This window comes from Medicago sativa, chromosome 4, assembly GCF_051527215.1.
Source record: "Medicago sativa cultivar Bolivia chromosome 4, Bolivia_mono, whole genome shotgun sequence".
Taxonomy (NCBI): Eukaryota; Viridiplantae; Streptophyta; class Magnoliopsida; order Fabales; family Fabaceae; genus Medicago; species Medicago sativa.
In genome coordinates, this window is record NC_140752.1 from 88,592,966 (window position 1) to 88,612,790 (window position 19,825).

At 31.5% G+C, this 19,825-nt stretch overlaps 4 protein-coding genes and 1 pseudogene across 5 annotated transcripts; 1 reads left to right on the forward strand and 4 right to left on the reverse strand.

Annotated features, from left to right (window-relative positions):
- The first annotated feature begins 447 nt into the window (after window positions 1-447).
- LOC146933391 (uncharacterized) lies at window positions 448-1,986 on the forward strand. Its single transcript, XM_085705182.1, has one exon. The coding sequence runs from the start codon at window positions 646-648 to the stop codon at window positions 1,822-1,824; it is 1,179 nt and encodes a 392-aa protein (XP_085561308.1). The 5' UTR covers window positions 448-645; the 3' UTR covers window positions 1,825-1,986.
- A 2,594-nt stretch (window positions 1,987-4,580) lies between these two features.
- LOC146933392 (heat stress transcription factor A-4c-like) lies at window positions 4,581-6,730 on the reverse strand. The gene is made up of 2 exons (XM_085705181.1): window positions 5,875-6,730; window positions 4,581-5,755 (listed from the first exon to the last, which is right to left on the reverse strand). Exons 1-2 carry the CDS (start codon window positions 6,085-6,087, stop codon window positions 4,763-4,765), a joined length of 1,206 nt encoding a protein of 401 aa, XP_085561307.1. The 5' UTR covers window positions 6,088-6,730; the 3' UTR covers window positions 4,581-4,762.
- A 5,013-nt stretch (window positions 6,731-11,743) lies between these two features.
- On the reverse strand, window positions 11,744-15,180 carry LOC146933393 (disease resistance protein SUMM2-like). Of its 2 annotated transcripts, none has more exons than XM_085705185.1 (2): window positions 14,345-15,180; window positions 11,744-12,701 (listed from the first exon to the last, which is right to left on the reverse strand). In XM_085705185.1, exon 1 carries the CDS (start codon window positions 15,044-15,046, stop codon window positions 14,465-14,467), a length of 582 nt encoding a protein of 193 aa, XP_085561311.1. In that variant the 5' UTR covers window positions 15,047-15,180; the 3' UTR covers window positions 11,744-12,701; window positions 14,345-14,464. The 2 variants fall into 2 exon arrangements, with proteins under 2 accessions (XP_085561311.1, XP_085561312.1); XM_085705186.1 differs by having other exon boundaries at window positions 12,507-12,640.
- Window positions 12,013-12,618, reverse strand: LOC146933394 (disease resistance protein SUMM2-like; annotated as a pseudogene).
- Window positions 15,181-16,306: 1,126 nt separating the features above from the next.
- On the reverse strand, window positions 16,307-19,251 carry LOC146933395 (gamma-soluble NSF attachment protein-like). Its single transcript, XM_085705184.1, has 8 exons — window positions 19,104-19,251; window positions 18,868-18,935; window positions 18,653-18,737; window positions 18,165-18,323; window positions 17,930-18,067; window positions 17,573-17,651; window positions 16,798-16,877; window positions 16,307-16,566 (listed from the first exon to the last, which is right to left on the reverse strand). Exons 1-8 carry the CDS (start codon window positions 19,148-19,150, stop codon window positions 16,398-16,400), a joined length of 825 nt encoding a protein of 274 aa, XP_085561310.1. The 5' UTR covers window positions 19,151-19,251; the 3' UTR covers window positions 16,307-16,397.
- Window positions 19,252-19,825: the final 574 nt, after the last annotated feature.

Sequence of the window (19,825 nt, forward strand, 5' to 3'; positions counted from 1 at the left end):
TTGTGTTTGTTTCAAAATAAGTCAAAATAGTCCTATAATATACAACTATAATATACCTTTTCACTCATGTTTACCACATTCTTTCCAAGTTTACTAAATATATTTATACATTTACTTGAAAATAACATTTTACATTATAATATCCTCACTTAAATATTCCGCCAAAAGGGACATGTACTACTTACACTAACGCCTAATGAAAACCTAATATTTTGCAACTATTTTTAAAACCCTCTTATAAAGAACTCTCGTTGAATGTCGGTGTAAAACTAATTTATATGATGAAGCTCTAATAATCTTAGGAATATAATGTACTACATTAACAATTTGTTAATTTGTAACTGTATTTAGTGGGCCTAAAGAAAAGAGGTCCCTGATTGGCAGAGATGATTTTTGGAGTAGAAACGAAAAAGCAGATAAAGTGGTCACATGAATTGGGGCGGGTATCTCTTTTGAAAACATACCATACCATATTATCATAGTATAGTATAGCAGCAAAAGAAAACTAGTACTAACAAACAAACCCACGTTCCTATTTAACAACCTAACCGTCTCAGTCCCACTAGCTACTACAACTCTTCACTTTTGGTCTCTATTTTGTTCTCTTAAAGCTCACAAACCTTAACCAAGTCAAGAAATCAAACAATGAAGTGGAGTGGAAGAAAACCTTCTTCAGCTTCAGCTTCTTCTTCTTCTTCTAAGCCTTCCTTCATCTCTCATGTATCCTCTTTTTCATGGCTGTCAAAGTTCAAGCAAATGAAAATCAACTCAGACTCAGAAGCAAAATCCAAAAAGCTGATGCAGAACTCCCCGTCTGATGCAACGACAACAATCAAGCATTATCCCACTCAGAACTCCCCGTCTGATGGTTCATCACAATTTCCTTGTGGGAATAGAGGCAGGTTTTATGGAGGTGGTGAGGATGATGCATTCTGGAGATTGTCATTTGGTGAAGAGTTTACTAATGACCAAAAGAAGAAAAGTAAAGATATTCTGAAGCCAGTAATGTACAGTTTGGATGTGAAAAGACATGGAAGAAGAAGAAGAAGAAGAAGAAGAAGAAGAAGAGAAGATAGAAAATTGCTTAATGAAACAAAGAGTGCAAAGGAAGTTGAGTGCTTAAAGAGGAGATATGAGAGGAAAGCACAAAGAGCTTTACAAGAGCAGCTCTTGAAATTACAGAATGCAGCAGAGGAAGCTGAATTTGTTGCATCAAGTAAATGTAAATCCTTAGAAAAGGATGAGCTCCAATTTGAATCACCAAGAACCCAATTATTTCCCTCTTATGTAGATGCAGAAAGTTCTGGTCTTGGATTTCAAAGTGTCGGAGAAAATGGTGTGAATCAATGTGAGGAGTTTAAAGCAAAGGTTAACAAAAGGAGGGAATCAGTTCATGTGAGCAGAGAATTACAGAGGAGGAAACCAAAGCAGAGTTCCAAGGTAAGAGTACATTCTCCAAAGATGGCTACTAAAGTCGAAATACGCAAAATGAAGGCGATAGAAGACAAAAAGAAAGCAAAACTAAAGATGAAGAAAGAAGAAGAGGAAATTGTGGAGGAAACAGAAGAAGGGTTAGATAGTTTTGCAGTTGTGAAGTGTTCTTTGGATCCACAACAAGATTTTAGAGATTCAATGATTGAGATGATCAAAGAGAAAGAGATAAGCCAGCCAGAAGAAATGGAAGAGTTGTTAGCATGCTATTTGAGTTTGAATTCCAATGAATACCATGATATCATTATCAAAGCATTTCGACAGGTATGGTTATGCATGAGCCATTCAAGTTTGTGTAATAAATCAGAGAAACAATGTTGTTACTATGATTAGCAACTTCCTGTTAGAATTGTAAATAGTTGATCATGTTCCAAGTTCTAATCTGTAATTTATATTCGATATAACTATTCTCTTCATAGACTTTGCACAAGAACAAGTTCTTTGTGTATGCAAATCGGTTTAGAACTATAGTATCAAGTTGTTATGTTGTTGAAACTAGAATGATCGTAGTAGTAAGATTTTAGCAATATAATTATTCTTCAGCAGTAGGCTAATAAAAAAGTCTAAAGCACCGGTAAGAAGAGAAAGCCAATGAGATTCCAAAAGTAGAAACAGTTTAGGACATTGCTTCTGTGCATATTACTACAATTACAGTGGTCTTGGATAAGGTTGTCCCTACCATTTCCAACCCTCCTAATAGTAAGAGTAAATACATGTAAACAACCTGCAATTAATAAATATACTATGTATCTTTCCAAAAAAAAAACTATGTATGGCTAATGACATAATCTACAATATGGGACAATTAGTATACTGAAGGGTACTCCAATAAATTTGATAACTAAATATAGAACCTTTATCCTATTCTTGCAGACGCAAGACCCGTCACCTGATTACATAAAACAATATTAAAAATGCCTAAGAGAACATGACTGACCCATAACTGGTGTTACCTCTTTTTTTTTTGTATATAAGCTCTCTTGAGTAGCTTATCAAAATGCCTATGAGAGCTTATGGTGGGATCTTCAAATTTCCTATCACCATAATAGATGTCTTTGATTTGCAATTGAATATCTTAAATGTCAACAAAGAGGATCAGATTGCAGAACAAGTCACTGTCTAACTACTTGGCAATAGCATACCAAATGGAACAACTCTTGTGGTTGGCTTGAGTTTTGACTTCACTATTTGAGAGGCAATCAACACTTTAAATATCTCAAAGCTTATTTATTATTTAAGCACAAACACTTAAATATATCAATATATCATATCAGGCATCTATAAGGTAGACTATCACAGTCAGACTATCCAAACTATTATAATATCAAACATATCTAACCACCTAAATTTCACATGATGTGAATTTGAGCATTAAACAATATATTTGAATAAGCAGTTTACATCTAATGGATAAAAGGTTCTCAATCCAGCCAAGTCATAGCAGATTTTGGTGACTTCATAAAAACAATAAAAGCAAAAGGTGAGACTCAATGTTGAGAAGACTATAAAAAGGTCCAAGTCTTGTGGTAAGATTTCAAATTAATCACTATAAAAAGAAATTCAAAATTTAAGGCATGAATCTGTAAAAAGAAACAAAAAAGAGTTCAACTTCAAACCTATCATACTCATTATGTCAAAGCAAATTCAAAATTCTCAACTCTTCCATGACTAGATAATATTTCCAGAAATAAATAGAAATTAGCCATGCTTAACTCAATCATGCCTTTTTTTTTACAGCAATGGAAGGTGATCATCTCACAGTTGTTAGGTCTTCTAAAGGCAATCCAAGTTTAGACCTATTTAACTATAAAGACATAAAACAAAAATGGAGCTGCTGAAACATTCATGAGTGGGTAAGTGCAAAAAAGGTGACAAGGGGAAAGGTTTAATTTGGAATGAATATAAAATCTCCACTTTGAGGACTTTTATATTCACGTTCAGCCCTAGACCCTCATGCAAATAGACTACCCATTGATGTATTACTGTTTATAATGAATAAACAAAAATCCCCATTCTTGTAACTTTTGAGACTCAACTTAGCTCAACAAAAGTTAAAAAAATGAATTTTCCTGCTGAAAGGAATTTGGAAAATGATACACAGACAACAAATGAAGCTCGTTTAAAAGAGATTAGTATGCTGATTAATATCGACAAAACAAGTAAAGCCAATACTACTATATTGCTGAATAGAGATTCAGTTCATCCTAGGAATGATTCCCAAAATCAGTTCCAAAAACAGGAATATGAAGTAGCATAATAAATGCTGCATTTGGTTAAGAATCAAAATGTAAGATAATTATCTAAAGATACTGGAGCCAAAGCCAGAAAGCTGATATATTATGCAGAAACACACGAAATATACCAACTGTTTAGAACAATGCACTTCGTCACTAATGAAATTATTTATACAGCTATTCAAATAATAAACCCAGCTCTTTGTCCTTATTTACATATAAGAATAAAATCTTACCAAGAGCCACCAATCAAAAGCACTAGTAAGGCCTGAACGCGTTATATTTTCTGTACAAGTATTGAACTGTCAATTACAACCAGAGAAATGGGTAAAAATTCAAAATTGAAGCAACTAAAGCAGGTCAACAGGTCAACCAAAGCACACAAGACACAGCACAAAGAAAGAAGATTCAATTAGAAGTTTAGAACCCATCATAGAGATTTAAAATAAAAACAAACAGCACAAAAGCAGGAATTCAATTAGGGCTCACACCTACACTGGGTGCACAATGAGAATAACAAGAATAGATATAAGAGACTACGGGTATGGTTACTCAATTTGAGTGTATGATGGTGCCATCGCAAATCAATACAACAACAACAACAACAACCAAACCTTTTCCCACCAAAGTGTGGTCGGCATATCAATGCTCACAGTAAAATTTTGAACAGTCCTAACTACATGGTGTGGTTCACAATTTAAAATCTTGAACCAGATTGCAATTCAGCAAGGTGGGTTTGACATAATAGCTAGAACCAGATCGCAATTCAGTACATGTAGGTTTGACATACTAGCGCATTAAAAGACAAGAGTGACACAATAATCAAAAACCAATGGAGGATGTAATATGTATCTATTGCAGACAAAAACAATATGTATCTATTGCAGACAAAAACCAATGGAGTGACACAATCTTTGATAACATTCACCTCAGCCAAAGTATGAAATATGTATCTATTGCAGACAAAAACAATGCATACCAAGTTTTATTACACATGATTGTGGGGCAACACAACCAGAAGAAATAATCAATAGCTACTAAATTTTCTCTACTTGACTAACATGCCCCATCTGTTCTGGATGATTGTTTGATTTCCGCATGTTCCACCAAAATCTACCATGATCACTAGGTTTTCCTTCATTTTTTCTGCTACTATTATCTTTTCTTTCTGATTGCACTTCCTGTGCTTCCGATGCACCAGGATCCTCTGTCAAGAACTGTTCCCAGAATACATCATTAACCCCAGTTGCTGCAGTGGTGATTCTCGCAGGTTGTTCTTTTACTGCAACAGCCTCAAGAGCAGCAGCAGCTGGTTCAACGTTCATGTCAATTTCAGGTGACTTAGGTCGAACTTCACCGTCTAGTTGCTGACAAGATATCGACAAACTATCAGCACAGCATGTAGATTCATCCAAATCCATGTTTGAATGAGTGTGAACGAAATTGTCGCCAACTTCATGTGCAAGAGTCTCCCAAAATGCCACGGATGCCTCAAGTTGATCCAATCTCTCGGTGTTTAACGTCAAAGTAGAGTTATCCTCTGGATTTTCCCTGGGCAAAGCTACAGAAGTCTCCATAGCATCTTCAACACTAGCTTCATTATTAAAGCAACCACTTCTCGCCGGCAACCTTCGTTTTCTCTCCATGGCTTCTGCCAGTGGCAAGAGATTTACAGCAATCATAGGTTTCTGCAATGCTTCAGAAACAGAGGACAACATCTTTTGTTGTTTATGTTCCAATTTTTCCAACTGATCTTTCGAACAATGCATTTGAATCTCATGCCTTTCCCAATCATGCTGGTATCTCTTCGTCTCCACGAGGAGTTGTTCTCTATCCTGTTTCAGCTTCTCTATTTCATCAATCATACTCTGCCTTTCAGACTCCGTTAGAGGGGCTTGTGCTTGAAGATTATGCAGAGAATGACTATGAACGGGCTTCCGTCTATGAATATTCTTCATCAGATGCGGTTGCCCCCTTATAAAATCATCATTGGCAAATTCCCACTGCTCCGGATCAACTTTCCTAAATCCCTGCACATACATATACTATGAATCAGTTCAAGCAACCAAAAACCAGAATCAGTAAATAAAATAAACATAAAACAAGAATTCGCATCAACAAATACAACACCGACATCAAATTTGCTTACATATGTATTCAGCTGCCTGATAAAACTGGAGAAGTTATTGTGCTTAAAGAATCTCGGAAGCAAAACCCTTGCGAATTCCGGAGGATTCCACACAACGAAACTTTTGTTCGATGCACTCCACGAAACAATAGGATCCGAGGATCGATCATCCACCATTTCATAAGTCTTTGCCAGAAAAGGAGGCAGAGAACTTGAACTTCCAGCTTCATCCATCACTCAAAAAAACCCAAAACCTAATCAATTCCCAATTGACAAATCTCACCCTCAAAACCTAAATTCAAAACCCAGAACCTAATCAATCCCCAATTTTTCAAAATAAAACAAACCCCAAATCACCTTATATATATTCTGGAAGAAAGAAAAACCACAAATTAAAAACAAAGCAAAAAAAAAAAAAAAAAACTTTTTTTCAATCCCAAATATAACCTAGACAAAATCCCCAAAAAAAACCCTGATAATCAATCAATAATCATAAAGCACCATAACCTAATCACAAAGAAGAACAGTCCATAACCCTCTAATCAAAGTATAACCAAGAAAAATCATCAAAAAGAAGCTTGGAGAAATCTTAAAGTAACGTAAGTTGCAATTTCCAAGGAAAACTTGGACAAAAAGCAACAATAATTGAAAAATAAGATTAAACAGAAGAAATTACATATGAAGAAAACAACGGCGCTAACGTTGTTGGATCTTAAAAGGAGAAAGAAAAGTGAAAAGTTGCAGAGAGAATAAAAATTGAATTTTGAAGTGAAAGGTTAAAGGGTTGTGTTTGGAATTATTGTTCTTCGTTGAAACGCGTTGATAATTCTTTCTTTGTTTCTAGCCAGCTTTTTCTCTTCTGCATAATATTTTTCCTGAGCAGAAGGTCAACGTATTGTTGATTTTTAGAAAAAATAATTATTAGAATAAAGCATCAAATTATTTTTTTTGACCAGAAACAAAGCATCAGTTTATTTAATAAATAAAATATTTCAGTCTCTCTAATTTTTCTATTTTCTAAATTATATATATAATAAATAATCACATAAAAAATAAATATAATAAATGAAAAACTTTTTAAAGTATATAAAATAAATAAAAAGTTGACCAAAATATTCATAATTAATAAATAATTCTCTTTTTTGACTGAAATAAATAAATAATTCACCCTTAAAAAAAAACCTTTTTTAGAACAATAAATAATTACTTTTTGACTAAAAATGATAAATAATTTTTTCATTGAAGAAAAAATGATAAATAATTCTTTTTTTAAAAGAAAATTAACCAAAATATTCATAATTAATAAATAATTCTCTTTTCTGTCAATGTAATTTAAGATATTAAGATGATGACTAAATTAACATATATATTTTTGAAAGACTAAATTAAGAGATTTCTTATATAATTTAATTAGTATATTCAGTTAATGTACAATTATTTTACACATACATATAATAATGTATTGTCATGCCAATTGATAAATATGACAACAAGTCATTATATCCATGCGTAAAATAGTGAGTAAATAGGTAACCCCCTCCCCCATTGCAAACCATCATCCAATTAGTTTCTCCGTCATTTTCTCCGTTAAAGTCTGTGACATATTTGTTAATGTCTGCGTAATACTCTCAAAAACAAAATAATTAGAATAAAGAATTAAATTTTTTTGACCAAAAACAAAGAATCAATTTATTAAAAAAGTACTCTCGGATTTTTCTATTTTCTAAATTATATAAATATAATAAATAATCACATAAAAAATAAATGTAATAAATGTGCAACTTTTTAATGTATATAAAATAAATAAAAAATTTAACCAAAATAATCATAATTAATAAATAATTCTTTTTTTTGACAAGAATAAATAGGTGATTCTGCCTTAAAAAAAGTAATTATTTTTTTAAGAACAATAAATAATTCTTTTTTGACTAAAAATGATAAATAAATCATAAAGTATAGAAATTGTGCAATGTAATTTAGAATGCTAAGATGTTATTAGAGATTTAATTTGACTAACTTTATCAAACATGGAACTCAAATAAAAAAGTTTCACATTTTTTTTTTATAGATATTCATATATTGTATGACTAGATAAATTAAAAAAATTCTTATATAATGTTACACTGATAGAGTATACTAATTAAACTCTTTCTTATATTTGCGTAGTTTAGAGACTAAATTTGATAGAAGGTACGATAGTTTATTTAAAAAAAAACATAAAAGTTTTATTTTTGACAACAAAAAAAAAACATAAAAGTTAAACATGGTCATATTTCTATTTTGTATCGTGATTACACATAGGTATTTTCTTTGTACACCAAAAAAAAAGGTATTTTCTTTGACAAAACTATATTTTGTCAAAAGATTAAAGATATTAATGTAGTTGTTTGGTGGAATTCTTTACCCTTGTTTATTATGGAGGATTTTTGTAGAGACAAGCACATACTTCTTAGTTTTTGTTTTTCTTAGGTCTCGTGTTTTTTATTTTGCCTATTTTTGTCAGTTTTTTGAAGGTTTTTGTTTGGTCTCTTTTGTACAATTTTCTCTTTTTTTAACAATATTTTTGAAGAGATGGTGTAGGATGTGAGTTGCTTTAAGGTGTCAATCTAGTTAGAATACCTAATTTCTCCTTGATGTCTTTATTTGCTCTCATGATTTATAAAAAAAGAAGAAGATATTAATGTAAATATTCACATCGAGAAAGTGTTATTGATTAATTTTCTATTTCATATCAATAATTTTAAAATTTGGTTGATATATATATTATAATTTATATATTATTTTCACTATAATGTAAAAAAATAAAATTGTGTTGTATGTATGTTTAAATTGATTTATAGTGATAGTTTATTTCTTTTTTTAGTATATGTATTTGTTTTAAACTCATTTTGTTAAAAGTAATAATAATTGAATGGAACTAACAAAAGAAACTATAGTCATGTACAACGTAAAGGATCATTGCAAACTAGTCATCTTCAATGTCTGAAACCACAGTTGAAAACTCAATATAGGCGAGACTAGGTGTCATCAACAACGGATTGATTTAAGTTGTAAGAAACATTCTCTTAAGTAAGTGGTTAGAGTTTCGAGTGGAAAAATCATATTGTGAGGGAAGAACCCATATCTTATGTGTACCACAAATTTTCCAACATAAATTAATTACATGATGATGAAAACTTCATACTAATACTAATATCATTGTAAAAAATATATATATAAGAGAGCTGCCCACGTTTTTATTTTGAAATGAAAATATATTTTAATGCCTCCACTATAACTAAACTATTAAGGTAAAACACTCTAATACTCTTTTTGTGTGTATATATATTTACATCATCAATATTATTCATATGAAATATATATATATATATATATATATATATATATATATATATATATATATATAGATATATTATGAGTAAACTATTTAAATTTCAAGCCATTTCTTCAAACTATTTGAGTTTCTATGATAAAAGTAATATTCATATTAGTAGAAAAAAATTTGTGAATTAAATTCAAAATACCATTTATTTCAATAATGCTAGACGAAAGGTAAAAAACCAACAATTAAATTAACAATTTGGTAAATTCTCTCAAAATAAAAACAATTTGGTAAATATTTTATGGGACTTATAAAATTGTTATTCATAAATTATTCGTTGCCTTCAAAATAATTAGAAGTATGTGTTAACAATGGTAGCCGGACCCTAAAAAGTAAGGGTCCATAGATGGACCTGTGCAATTTACCTGCTACAACCGTTACTCTCAATTATTTATTTAGTATTTTTTTTTTCTTATACAAAATAAAAGTGTAATAATTACTGGATAATAACAATGTTATCCTCTTCGTTCCAACGTAGCAGCCTCAAGAAAGACGAAAACAATTGGTGTGGTCTACGGAGCCTTAATACTATTGAGTTGACTTTCTTCTCATGAACATAGGAGGAGATTATCGTTCTAAGAACATAGGAGGAGATTATCGTTCTAAGTCTACAAAAATTAAAATCAAGAAGATCATTATCATTATAAAAAAAAAAAAAGCTTAATTTTATTTTTTGAGAATTCTATAAAAAAAAAATAGTTTAATTTTTGACAATTTTGGATACGGTACACATCTTTCTTCATGAATACTACGAATTTACCAATTATCAATCTATCTATCAATTTTACAATCTCTATATTAAGCATGTATGCTTCATACCGTTTGTAAAACTGTTTTACTTTCAAAAACAAAACAAAAATTGTTTAAACTTGTTTGTTGATTATTTATTTTCAAAAACTTGTTCTTACTTTTTATTTTCAAAATAAAAATTTAAGAACATTTTGTAAATATAATTCATATGATAAAAGGTTGCATGAATATTTATATATTGTGACGCGAATTCAAATCTATCATTTTCTGTTTAAGCATTCAGTGGATCCGAGTTTTGTCGTCCACCTCTTTGAAAAGAAATAAAAACATAAGAACAATCTCAAATTATTTTTGTTTTCACTTTTCATTTTTGTCTGTTTTTGCCCAACCACCGTTTATAGTTAGTGTTGTGTTGGCCAATAAAGCCACAAGTTACATTCTTACGTTGAACTCTAGCACTCTTCAATCTGCATCATATTCATAGTCATAGTCATAGATGTTGGTTCGTACTAGTCGGTAGTATTCTCCATCTTTCTCATCATATATTCATCACCACCTTACACCTTTGCCACCTTTTAAAACAAATGATGGGATACAATATAAATGTCCGCCTATTGACTATTGTTATAAAAAATTTCAGGGAATGTTTGTCCAATTATTCAATGAAAATACATAACATTGATGAGTGTATGTGACTTATGAGATCTATGCCAGTCTTGATTTCCACTTTTTGGCATATGGTCATATTCATATCATGACAGTTATTATTATGTAAACTGATCATATCTTGGATTACAAGCATAAGCAATTGACAGAAAAAACAAAGTCTTGATTCATCTATAACTACAAATAACTAGTCAATCTCTAATATCTTCAACATTGTGTTTTTCAAATGATTTGCATGTTTGGACTTCAGACTTTCATCATCTCTGCTTCAAACACTCTAGTTGGAAGAGAATCATGTCATGTTGTCTGTGATAATCCGATTAGATTTTATCTAGGTCACTCACTCACACTTAGTGCACTCACAATCTGTTTCTTAACCCTGTCATCCATGCCAGGAATGTAAATGTCCCTCAAAAATCAAAATAGTCCCTTCTACTTCCATAATCTGTTCTCGCTTTACTCTATTCATTATAAAAGTGTCAAACCCATTTTTTGCACCCCATAAATACCGAGATAGGGTGTATCCATGACCTATGATGAGAATTGACGCACCACAATTAGATTAGGGAAAGAATAAATTTCATGCCTTCATCTGAAATTGAAAAATTAAATAAGCCAAACATCAAGCTAGGGAGTCTATTATCTAAAGCCATAAATAATAAATTATGTTTAAAGGAGTTGAGATATCATCAAATGAATTAACCAAATAGACTACTAAAAACCTGTATTCCAAGGATCTGTACAGAAAAATAAACAAAACATCCTCTATAATATTGAGATTGCAAACATAGTACAAAAGCCTTTACAATTATACAATTATTTATCAGGTCAAAAACATAGCCTTACTCTCCAAGTTAATTTTCATAATTCTAAATTAAACTTAGAACAGCTACAATATGTTGTACCATTTAGCAAACAGTGACTTGTTAACAGAACCAACCATACCAAACATAGTTCAAACCATTTTATTGAAGAGAAATTTATAGGAAGTTAAATTCCACCCTCCCTTGAAAGAACCACAGTGGAAATCACTGCAAGAAACAAGAGAAATCTTACCATAACTCTAGGTGTATTCAAGTGTAACTAACAAAGTAACAAACAAAGTGGCATTAGATTTGACACTATATACAATACTAGACTAAATGAATACATCATCAATTTGATGACAGTAACATCATGACAGATATTATTATTTGGACTGGATTCATATCTTAGATTACAAGCACAAGCATTTAACAGAAAAACAAAATTAGTTCATCTACAACAACAAAGCACTTGTGAACCTCTGATCTCTCCAAAATGGTATTTTCCATACGATGTGCATGTTTGGACTTCAAATTTTCAACTCCGCTTCTAACACTCTAGTTGGAAGAGGAATCATGTCATATTTCTGATAATTGTATCAATTTATCAACCTTCATATGTTTGGATAAAACCTCTAAGCTTGTAGATGTGAGCAATATCTTGCAATCATTATGATCTTCACCAAAGGGGATACCAATCTCTCCTAAATCGAGTCTACCATGAAGATCATACAGTACAATCAGGACTGTTTGCAGCTCTTTCATCTTAGCACAAATAAGATCAGCTCTTTCTACAGTTGTCATTCTTTTATTATTACCAAAACACATGCAACAAGTTGATTCAGATCGATCCGTCTTATCATCAAAGTTCAGACCTATTGCATCACCAATTAGTGTTTGAATCTTTGTAATGTCTGGCATCTTTGACACAGTTGCTGTGACAATCTTTTGAAACAATTGATCTCTCTCAGCTTTTCTTATAGATGTTTTAACAGAATGCTTGACTATTTTATCTGGCCCGCATAATCCGATTATATTTTCTCCTTGGTCTTTCTTTCTTAAAGCAATCATAATCTGTTCCCTATCATCCATGCCAAGAATGTAAGCGTAACCCAAACTAGCCTTTGTCTCCATTCTCCTCCTCCTCCGCATCCAAAAGCACATAATGGCCTAAGAAGTTACAAAGCTACAACACAATTTTTTTTCCACTTAAATCAATGGGGAAAGTTCAAATTTCAGGCTTTCACCTGAAACAGAAAATCAACAAGATCCAAACATCAAGCTAGAAAGCCTATAATCAACAGCATAATAGAAGTTGATTAAAAGATATGGGAAAGGATCATCAAAATTTGTATCCCATCAAACAGACTACTAAATTATAAAACTTGTATCCCAAGGAATATTTATAGAAAAATCAACAAAAGCCAGTACAATTACATAATTAGTTATGAGGTAAAAACATAGTTACATAGCCTTATTATACAGTGAAAATCAATATCCTAAAGTCAAAATGAAACTTTGAAAAAAAGAAAGAAGAGGAAATAAACTTGCTGGCTTAACAAGACAAATAATTAGAAGCTTATATAATTGAAGTGGTTTATTTTTTGTGTATATGGGTGCTGAATAAAGAAGAAGAAGAAATGAATGCAAGAAACAAGAGAATCGAACTCTTACAACAACTCAAGGTCTGTGTGCTTTGCAGTCTAACTAACAGAACGAAGTAACAGAAAGTTTCATTTGATCTAACTTCATTAGACTCCACGTTTGTTTGGCAAAACACGTATTTGAGTTTATAGATTATGTCTTATAAGCTTATTTGACTAAAAATTTGTCTTAGGAGCTTATTTTTGCTAGTCTATAGCGTCTCGTTTGGATAATTTTAATTTATAAGTTTTTATTAACGAAAATTGTATCTTTATTACCAGTTTTTTTCATAAACTATATTGACAAGTTTATAAATAATAATAAAAAAAACTCATTTATTTACATAAGCTGTTTTGTATAAGCTCAAAATAAGCATTATCCAAACAGACAATCAAGTAGTTTATAGCTTATCAGTTTTTATCTCAATTTTTCCATTGCAGTCTTAATTAAAAAAATTAAATATTAATTTAATACTTATAAACTAATTCAACAATTAATTTTATCAAACATTACAATTTTAATCCGTTAACATATCTGTTATCAACTGTAGGCTAGCTTATCAACTATCTACTACAAGTTCATCTGTTATAAACTTACTTATCAGTTTATTCGTTATTTTTTACCAAACAAATGACTAAAGTTTTTATTTAAACGAAGAATGATAGCTTGTTTGGTTGAAAGGAAATGAAGAATGAGATATTATTTTAAAATTGAGTTGTTTTATTCAAACAAATGTGATTAGAGTTTGTTTAAATAATGAAAATATGTGTCAACATATAGATGGGTTATGTGAGTAACTTTGGTTGCTACAGAGTCTATCATCTAAAATATAATGAATGGTGTTTAAAAGAGTTGAGATAGTATCAAATGACATCAACCAAACAGACTACTAAAATATTGAGATTTCAAATACAAAAGCCTTTGCAATTATACAATTATTTATCAGGTCAAGACATAGCCTTACACTCCAAGTTAATATTCAAAAATCTAAATTAAACTTTGAAAATTAAACAGCTACAATATGTTATACTATTTAGCAAACAGTGACTTGTTAACAGAACCAACCAAATCAAACCTAGTTCAAACCATTTTATTAGAGAGGAAGGTGAATTCCTCCCTCCCTTTAAAGAACCAGAGAGGAAATTACTGCAAGAAACAAGGGAAATCTTACCATAATGGATACATGTCTCGGATATAATACCAACACAAGAATTTGACAGAATACAAAACCTTAGTTCATCTATACCTGCAAAGCACTTCTCAACCTCTAATCTCTCCAACATGGTGTTTTCCAAACGATGTGTATGTTTGGACTTCAGATTTTCATCATCTCTGCTACAAACGCTCTTGTTGGAAGAGAGTCATGTCATGTCTCTGACAATTGTATCAATTTATGAACCTTCATTTGCTCGGATAAAACCTCCAAACTTGTAGATGTGAGCAATATCTTGCAACCATTATGATCTTCACCAAAGGGGATACCAATCTCACTTAAATCGAGTCTGCCATGAAGATCATACAGTACAACTAGGACTGTTTGCAGCTCTTTCATCTTAGCACACAAAAGATGAGCTCTTTCTGCAGTTGCCATTCTTTTTCTATTACCAAAAAACATGCAACAAGTTGATTCAGCCGGATCCGTTTTATCATCAAAATTCAGACCTATTGCATCACCAATTTGTGTTTGAATCTTTGTAATATCTGGCTTCTTTGTCACAGTTGCTGTGACAATCTTTTGGAACAATTGATCTCTCTCAGCTCTTCTTATAGCTGTTTTTGCAGAATGCTTGACTCTTTTTTCTGGCCCGCATAATCCAATTATATTTTCTCCTTGGTCTCTCACTCTTAGTGCACTCATAATTTGTTCTTTAACCTTATCATCCACGCTGGGAATATAAATGCCCCCCAAACTGTTCCCGGATTGCCGAACCAATCTCTCAAACGACATAATGGCACAAGAAGTTACAACACAATTTTTTGATGAAAAGAGAAATGGAAGATTGGGGATTCAGGGAGAGAAGAAGATTAAGATGGTACTGTGCATGCGACAATATATTGTCCTTGATTTTTTATTAATAATATTATAACTGCAACTGATTGTTTTTATCTTCAATGTCACAGAAAGAAAATTTTGGAGGTGTGAGTGTGAGTTTAAAAAAAAAATAAAAAATTTGGAGGTGTGGAACTAAGACGTGTTTGTGTGTTCAAGATTCAAAGTTTGTTAAAAAAATTAACTCATTCAATCGTTTGATAGGAAAAGGATACGCAATAGAAATATTTTTAAAGGATTTCACTTATTCAAACTAGATGCTCATTTTAGAGTGTAAAATCAAGAATGTTAACAGTTGACTTCTCACTTTACTCTATTGTTTATACTCACTATAAAAGTGTCAAACTTGTTTTTTTGGCACCACCATAGACGAAACGCAGGCTTCCGTGGCCTATAATGAGAGTTACAACATCACAATTGGATTAGGGAAAATTGAAATTTCATGGCTCCACTTGAAATAGAAATTTTACATGAGCCAAACATCAGCCAAAGGACAGGGTCTATCATCTAAAACATAATGGTAATTGTTTGAGAGATTTTGGACAGGATCAAATGACATTAGCCAAAAAGACTACTATGTTATAAAACTTGTATTCCAAGAATTTCTACAGAACAATGACAAAACCTATGTAGTTAAGTGCAGAAAGTCCTTACATTTACACAATTACTTATCATATTAAAACATAGTCTTACCCTCTGGATCAACAACCAAATTTTTAAATGAAACTTTGAAAATAAAACAACTACTACAACATCATACATTTAGCAAGGCCCATTGTCCAAATGATCAAAACCTAAGTGGTTAAGTGATTAAGTTAGCCCACCTACTCATCCTTAAAAAATAATTTAACAGCCATGTTTGTTGCCCATAAACTCTAATATCCCCTATAATACTACTACTGGCAACTGTAAAGACTATATTATCCAGACCTTTAACTAGAAGATAAAAAATGCATTATAAACATAGGAAATTAAATTAATGCAATAAACAAGAGAATTGAAATCTAACCACAAGGTGTGTGCTGTTTAGTAACATATATCTTAGATCTCAGACCTGAGAAAGCTTCACTTCACCAAATAATTGGGGGAAATTGGAAACGGCACTGTTTGCTTTGATACCAAGCAAATATCCAACCTTTTTCTCCTTCTCTCTTAAGAGAGATTCTCGTTGATGTTGTTGAATTATACAATCATTGTTCATAAATAATAGAATATATGGTGACACAGTTAAGTATACTCAATTTAGCTTTTAAGAACTGAGGCATGTAACATAAACTAATTCACTCACCACATGATCAAGATTTGAAATAATGCTGGATTGATTTATACGTTTGATCTCTTCAATATCTCCGTCCTTGAATGCACCGAGAAGCTTGCTGGCACAACGACCATGGTCACTTCTAAGAAAACCATCAATCCTAGAGACATCACAAAACATTTATGCCAATTAATTATTCGGTCCCAATAATTAAAGAGTAACATTCAATCAATCTTCGAAAAATAAAACAGAATAAAAGATTGAGATCAACAGAAAATTTCTATGGTAAAGGGAACAACAAGAACAAGTGTAGACAACAGAAAATGCTGTATGAGTTTGAGATTGAAGCCACATAATAGCACAAGAAAAATGAGGCATTAGATAAACTTACTGAGAGCAATCATTGTAACACTTCTCTGCTTGCTTTAAGTCTTGAGCATAAAGGTAGACAATAATTGCACTAAGGTATGCCTGCATGTGAACAGCTCAGTGAGTGAGATTTTTTAGCATAATAAAATACTCTGGAGTGCTGCACATTAACTCAAACAAGGGAAGTGGAAACCAAAACATTTCCTCAAATTGCAATGTTGGAATAAATAATGCAACAACTTTTCACTAATTCAACAAATGTCAGCTTTTTTCAAACTTTGAAATATAATATATAAATCACCATACATCATAGGAATCACTGCAAACAGCTATTTCAGTATTAATACATATACCATATTGTGCATCTGAATTATGCAGGAATAACTGGTTCCCCTGCAAATAGCTAATTAAAATGTAAATTTCTAAACAAGGAAAACCAAAACAAAATCTTTACCGCAGCCATCATACATATTCCATTAGCTATCTATACTACTTATGCTCATTCATACCTACAATGAATAAACCGTCAATTTAGTCCCTAGATTATATAAGTATAATACGGAGTCACTAAAGTATATGACATATTTCAAATATCTTAGAGACTACTTATTATATTTATATAGTTTAGGGACTGAATTGAAGAAAAGAATGATAGTTTAAGGAATAAATTGATGATTTATAATTCTGCCTAGTATTGTATCAACATATTTCTCCAAAACACTGAAAGTAGACCAAAAAGGAATCTTTGCTTTAGGAGATGATTAAAATAAAGAACGAAAGTTAAAACAACTCTAAACCTTGGTCTGGCTATTAGTTGCATTACACTTGTCAGCCGCTACGCCTAATCTGAGCAGGAAAGATGCAGCATCTGCATACCTGTGTATTAAGGAATGTTTCAGGTATTAAAATTTGCATCAGAGCAAATGGAATGTGTATCAGTATTTGTGCAATAAACCAATTCTATTTCCAAAAGAAACCATTATTGTCTAATAACAGCAGGGGAATTGTATAATTTATCCATCTTATGTTATATTTTTCAGCATTCAACTGTTATGAACTTATGCTGTTTCACATAGTAGAGAAGCATGAATAGAAATTCTTCAAACTCAATATTCCATGGAAATGTATATTCACATTTATTTTTCAGGACTTACTTCTCATGTTTTATATAAACACTAGCGGCAGCACGATATAGATCAAAGGCCATTTGTTCTCCTCCATCCTCTTCAAGTATTGTACAAGCATCAGTGTATAGCTTAATAGCTTCTTCAGGCAGGGAATCTTCCAAAGCACTGCATAAGGAATTCCCAATGGACTAACATGTTTCAAGATCCAACATATAAAATCATTTTTTTTTTTTGATTTAATGTAAACAATATGTTTAGTTACCGGGCACCCTTTGCAAGAGCATCTGCTGCAGGTTGTGATCTCCCACATTCAATGTACAATCCGGACGCTCTTCGATATAAATCTCTGATGTCGGTCCAGTTTCTCAGTTCCTTTGACATAGCGGCGGCAGATTCTATGTTCTTAGCTGCTTCCCAAGGTCTTGTTTATTTGTCAAGGACAAATCAAGAGAGACATATGCTTAAAAAAAGCAAACCAGACATTTAACCGGAAAAACCTTCAAAGTCATGGTTCAAAGGCTTTAAACTGCTTGAGCCGGTTTAAAACCATTGACGAAAGTCTCAAATAACCGTCATAGATAGCACCAGTTCACGGTTCAACTAGTTGAATCATCCGGTTCTGTTTGTAAGACATTGGTTTTAACACAGGCAACATGATATTGACAATATACAAGTTACATAATGATCATTAATTTGTTGATTCAGTTAAAGAGAATAATAAATAAATCAGAACAAGGTAATTAAGGATACGAAGAAAGCATCTCTTGTCCCTGTGAAGCTTTCTCATATGCAGATTTTGCTCTCTCGTAGTCTTTGGCCATTTTAAATCCATTGGCTACAATATAGTAATAAGAGCTTGGTAGATTTATTATCCAGCCACATATTTGTTTTCATTTAGAACTTTGATTTTGATACAAAAGCATTTAATTGCATATACAATGAATAATTTAGAAATGCATATATACCAGCTTGCTCATAAAGAACAGTAGCATTTCTCCAATCTGCACTCCACCTTGTGAAACTAAGTGTTGTTCTGAAGCCATATGGAAAGTAGGAGTAAATATAATTAACAATTAAGTGGAAAGAAATAAAGCAATACTCCAATTTTTAATCATGTTGAGAAAGGTAGAATATTGATATTTGATAATATAGCTTAGATGAATACATGAATGATAAAGAAAAGGGAAAAGAGAGAAATTACAAGTTATCAGCCTTGTTTATCAAATTTTGGGGATCAGAACTTGCCATCAATGATCACGTCTGCATCTGTTGTTAATTTAAGACTGCACCTGTTGCAAATGAAAATGGCGATCATGGTTAATTTAATTTAGATTACGACGCAGTTTTTTTTTTTTTTTTTTTGTGGGTTAATTAAGTAAATAAGAAAAATTAAATGGTGCCATTAGTAGAAAAAAGGGAAATACCCTATAAATATTCAGAGTTTCGTATCTAGATTCTACAAAATAAAATTGCATTTTTTAGTCATTAAAATTTTCCATCAGAGGCTCTCTTTGCAATAAAAAAAAATTTCCATCATCATTTTTTTAGCGCTGTATAAATTTAACATCAACATTTTTGTCCGGCAAAGAAATTTTTTTCTACTTTTGGTCCCCAAAAGTTTTACATCTTGATTTTTCTTTTCGCCGTCATGTTTAGTACATTATATAATTATCTCATGTAAAAGTTTAAATTTTGTTAACAAAATGATGAATTAAATATGAATTTTTATGTTTTTGGTACTTAAAATTTAAATTTAATTCATGTTTTGTTAAAAGATTCTAATTTTTTTTCCAAAATTCTTATACATAAGTGCTTCTCATTGATAAACACTTGTTCTATAAGCGGGAAATAAGTGTTAATTGAATTAACTCATTTGGGGTTAGTTTAGTGGTTGGTTTGGGATCTTGAAGTTTGCTCCTCTCA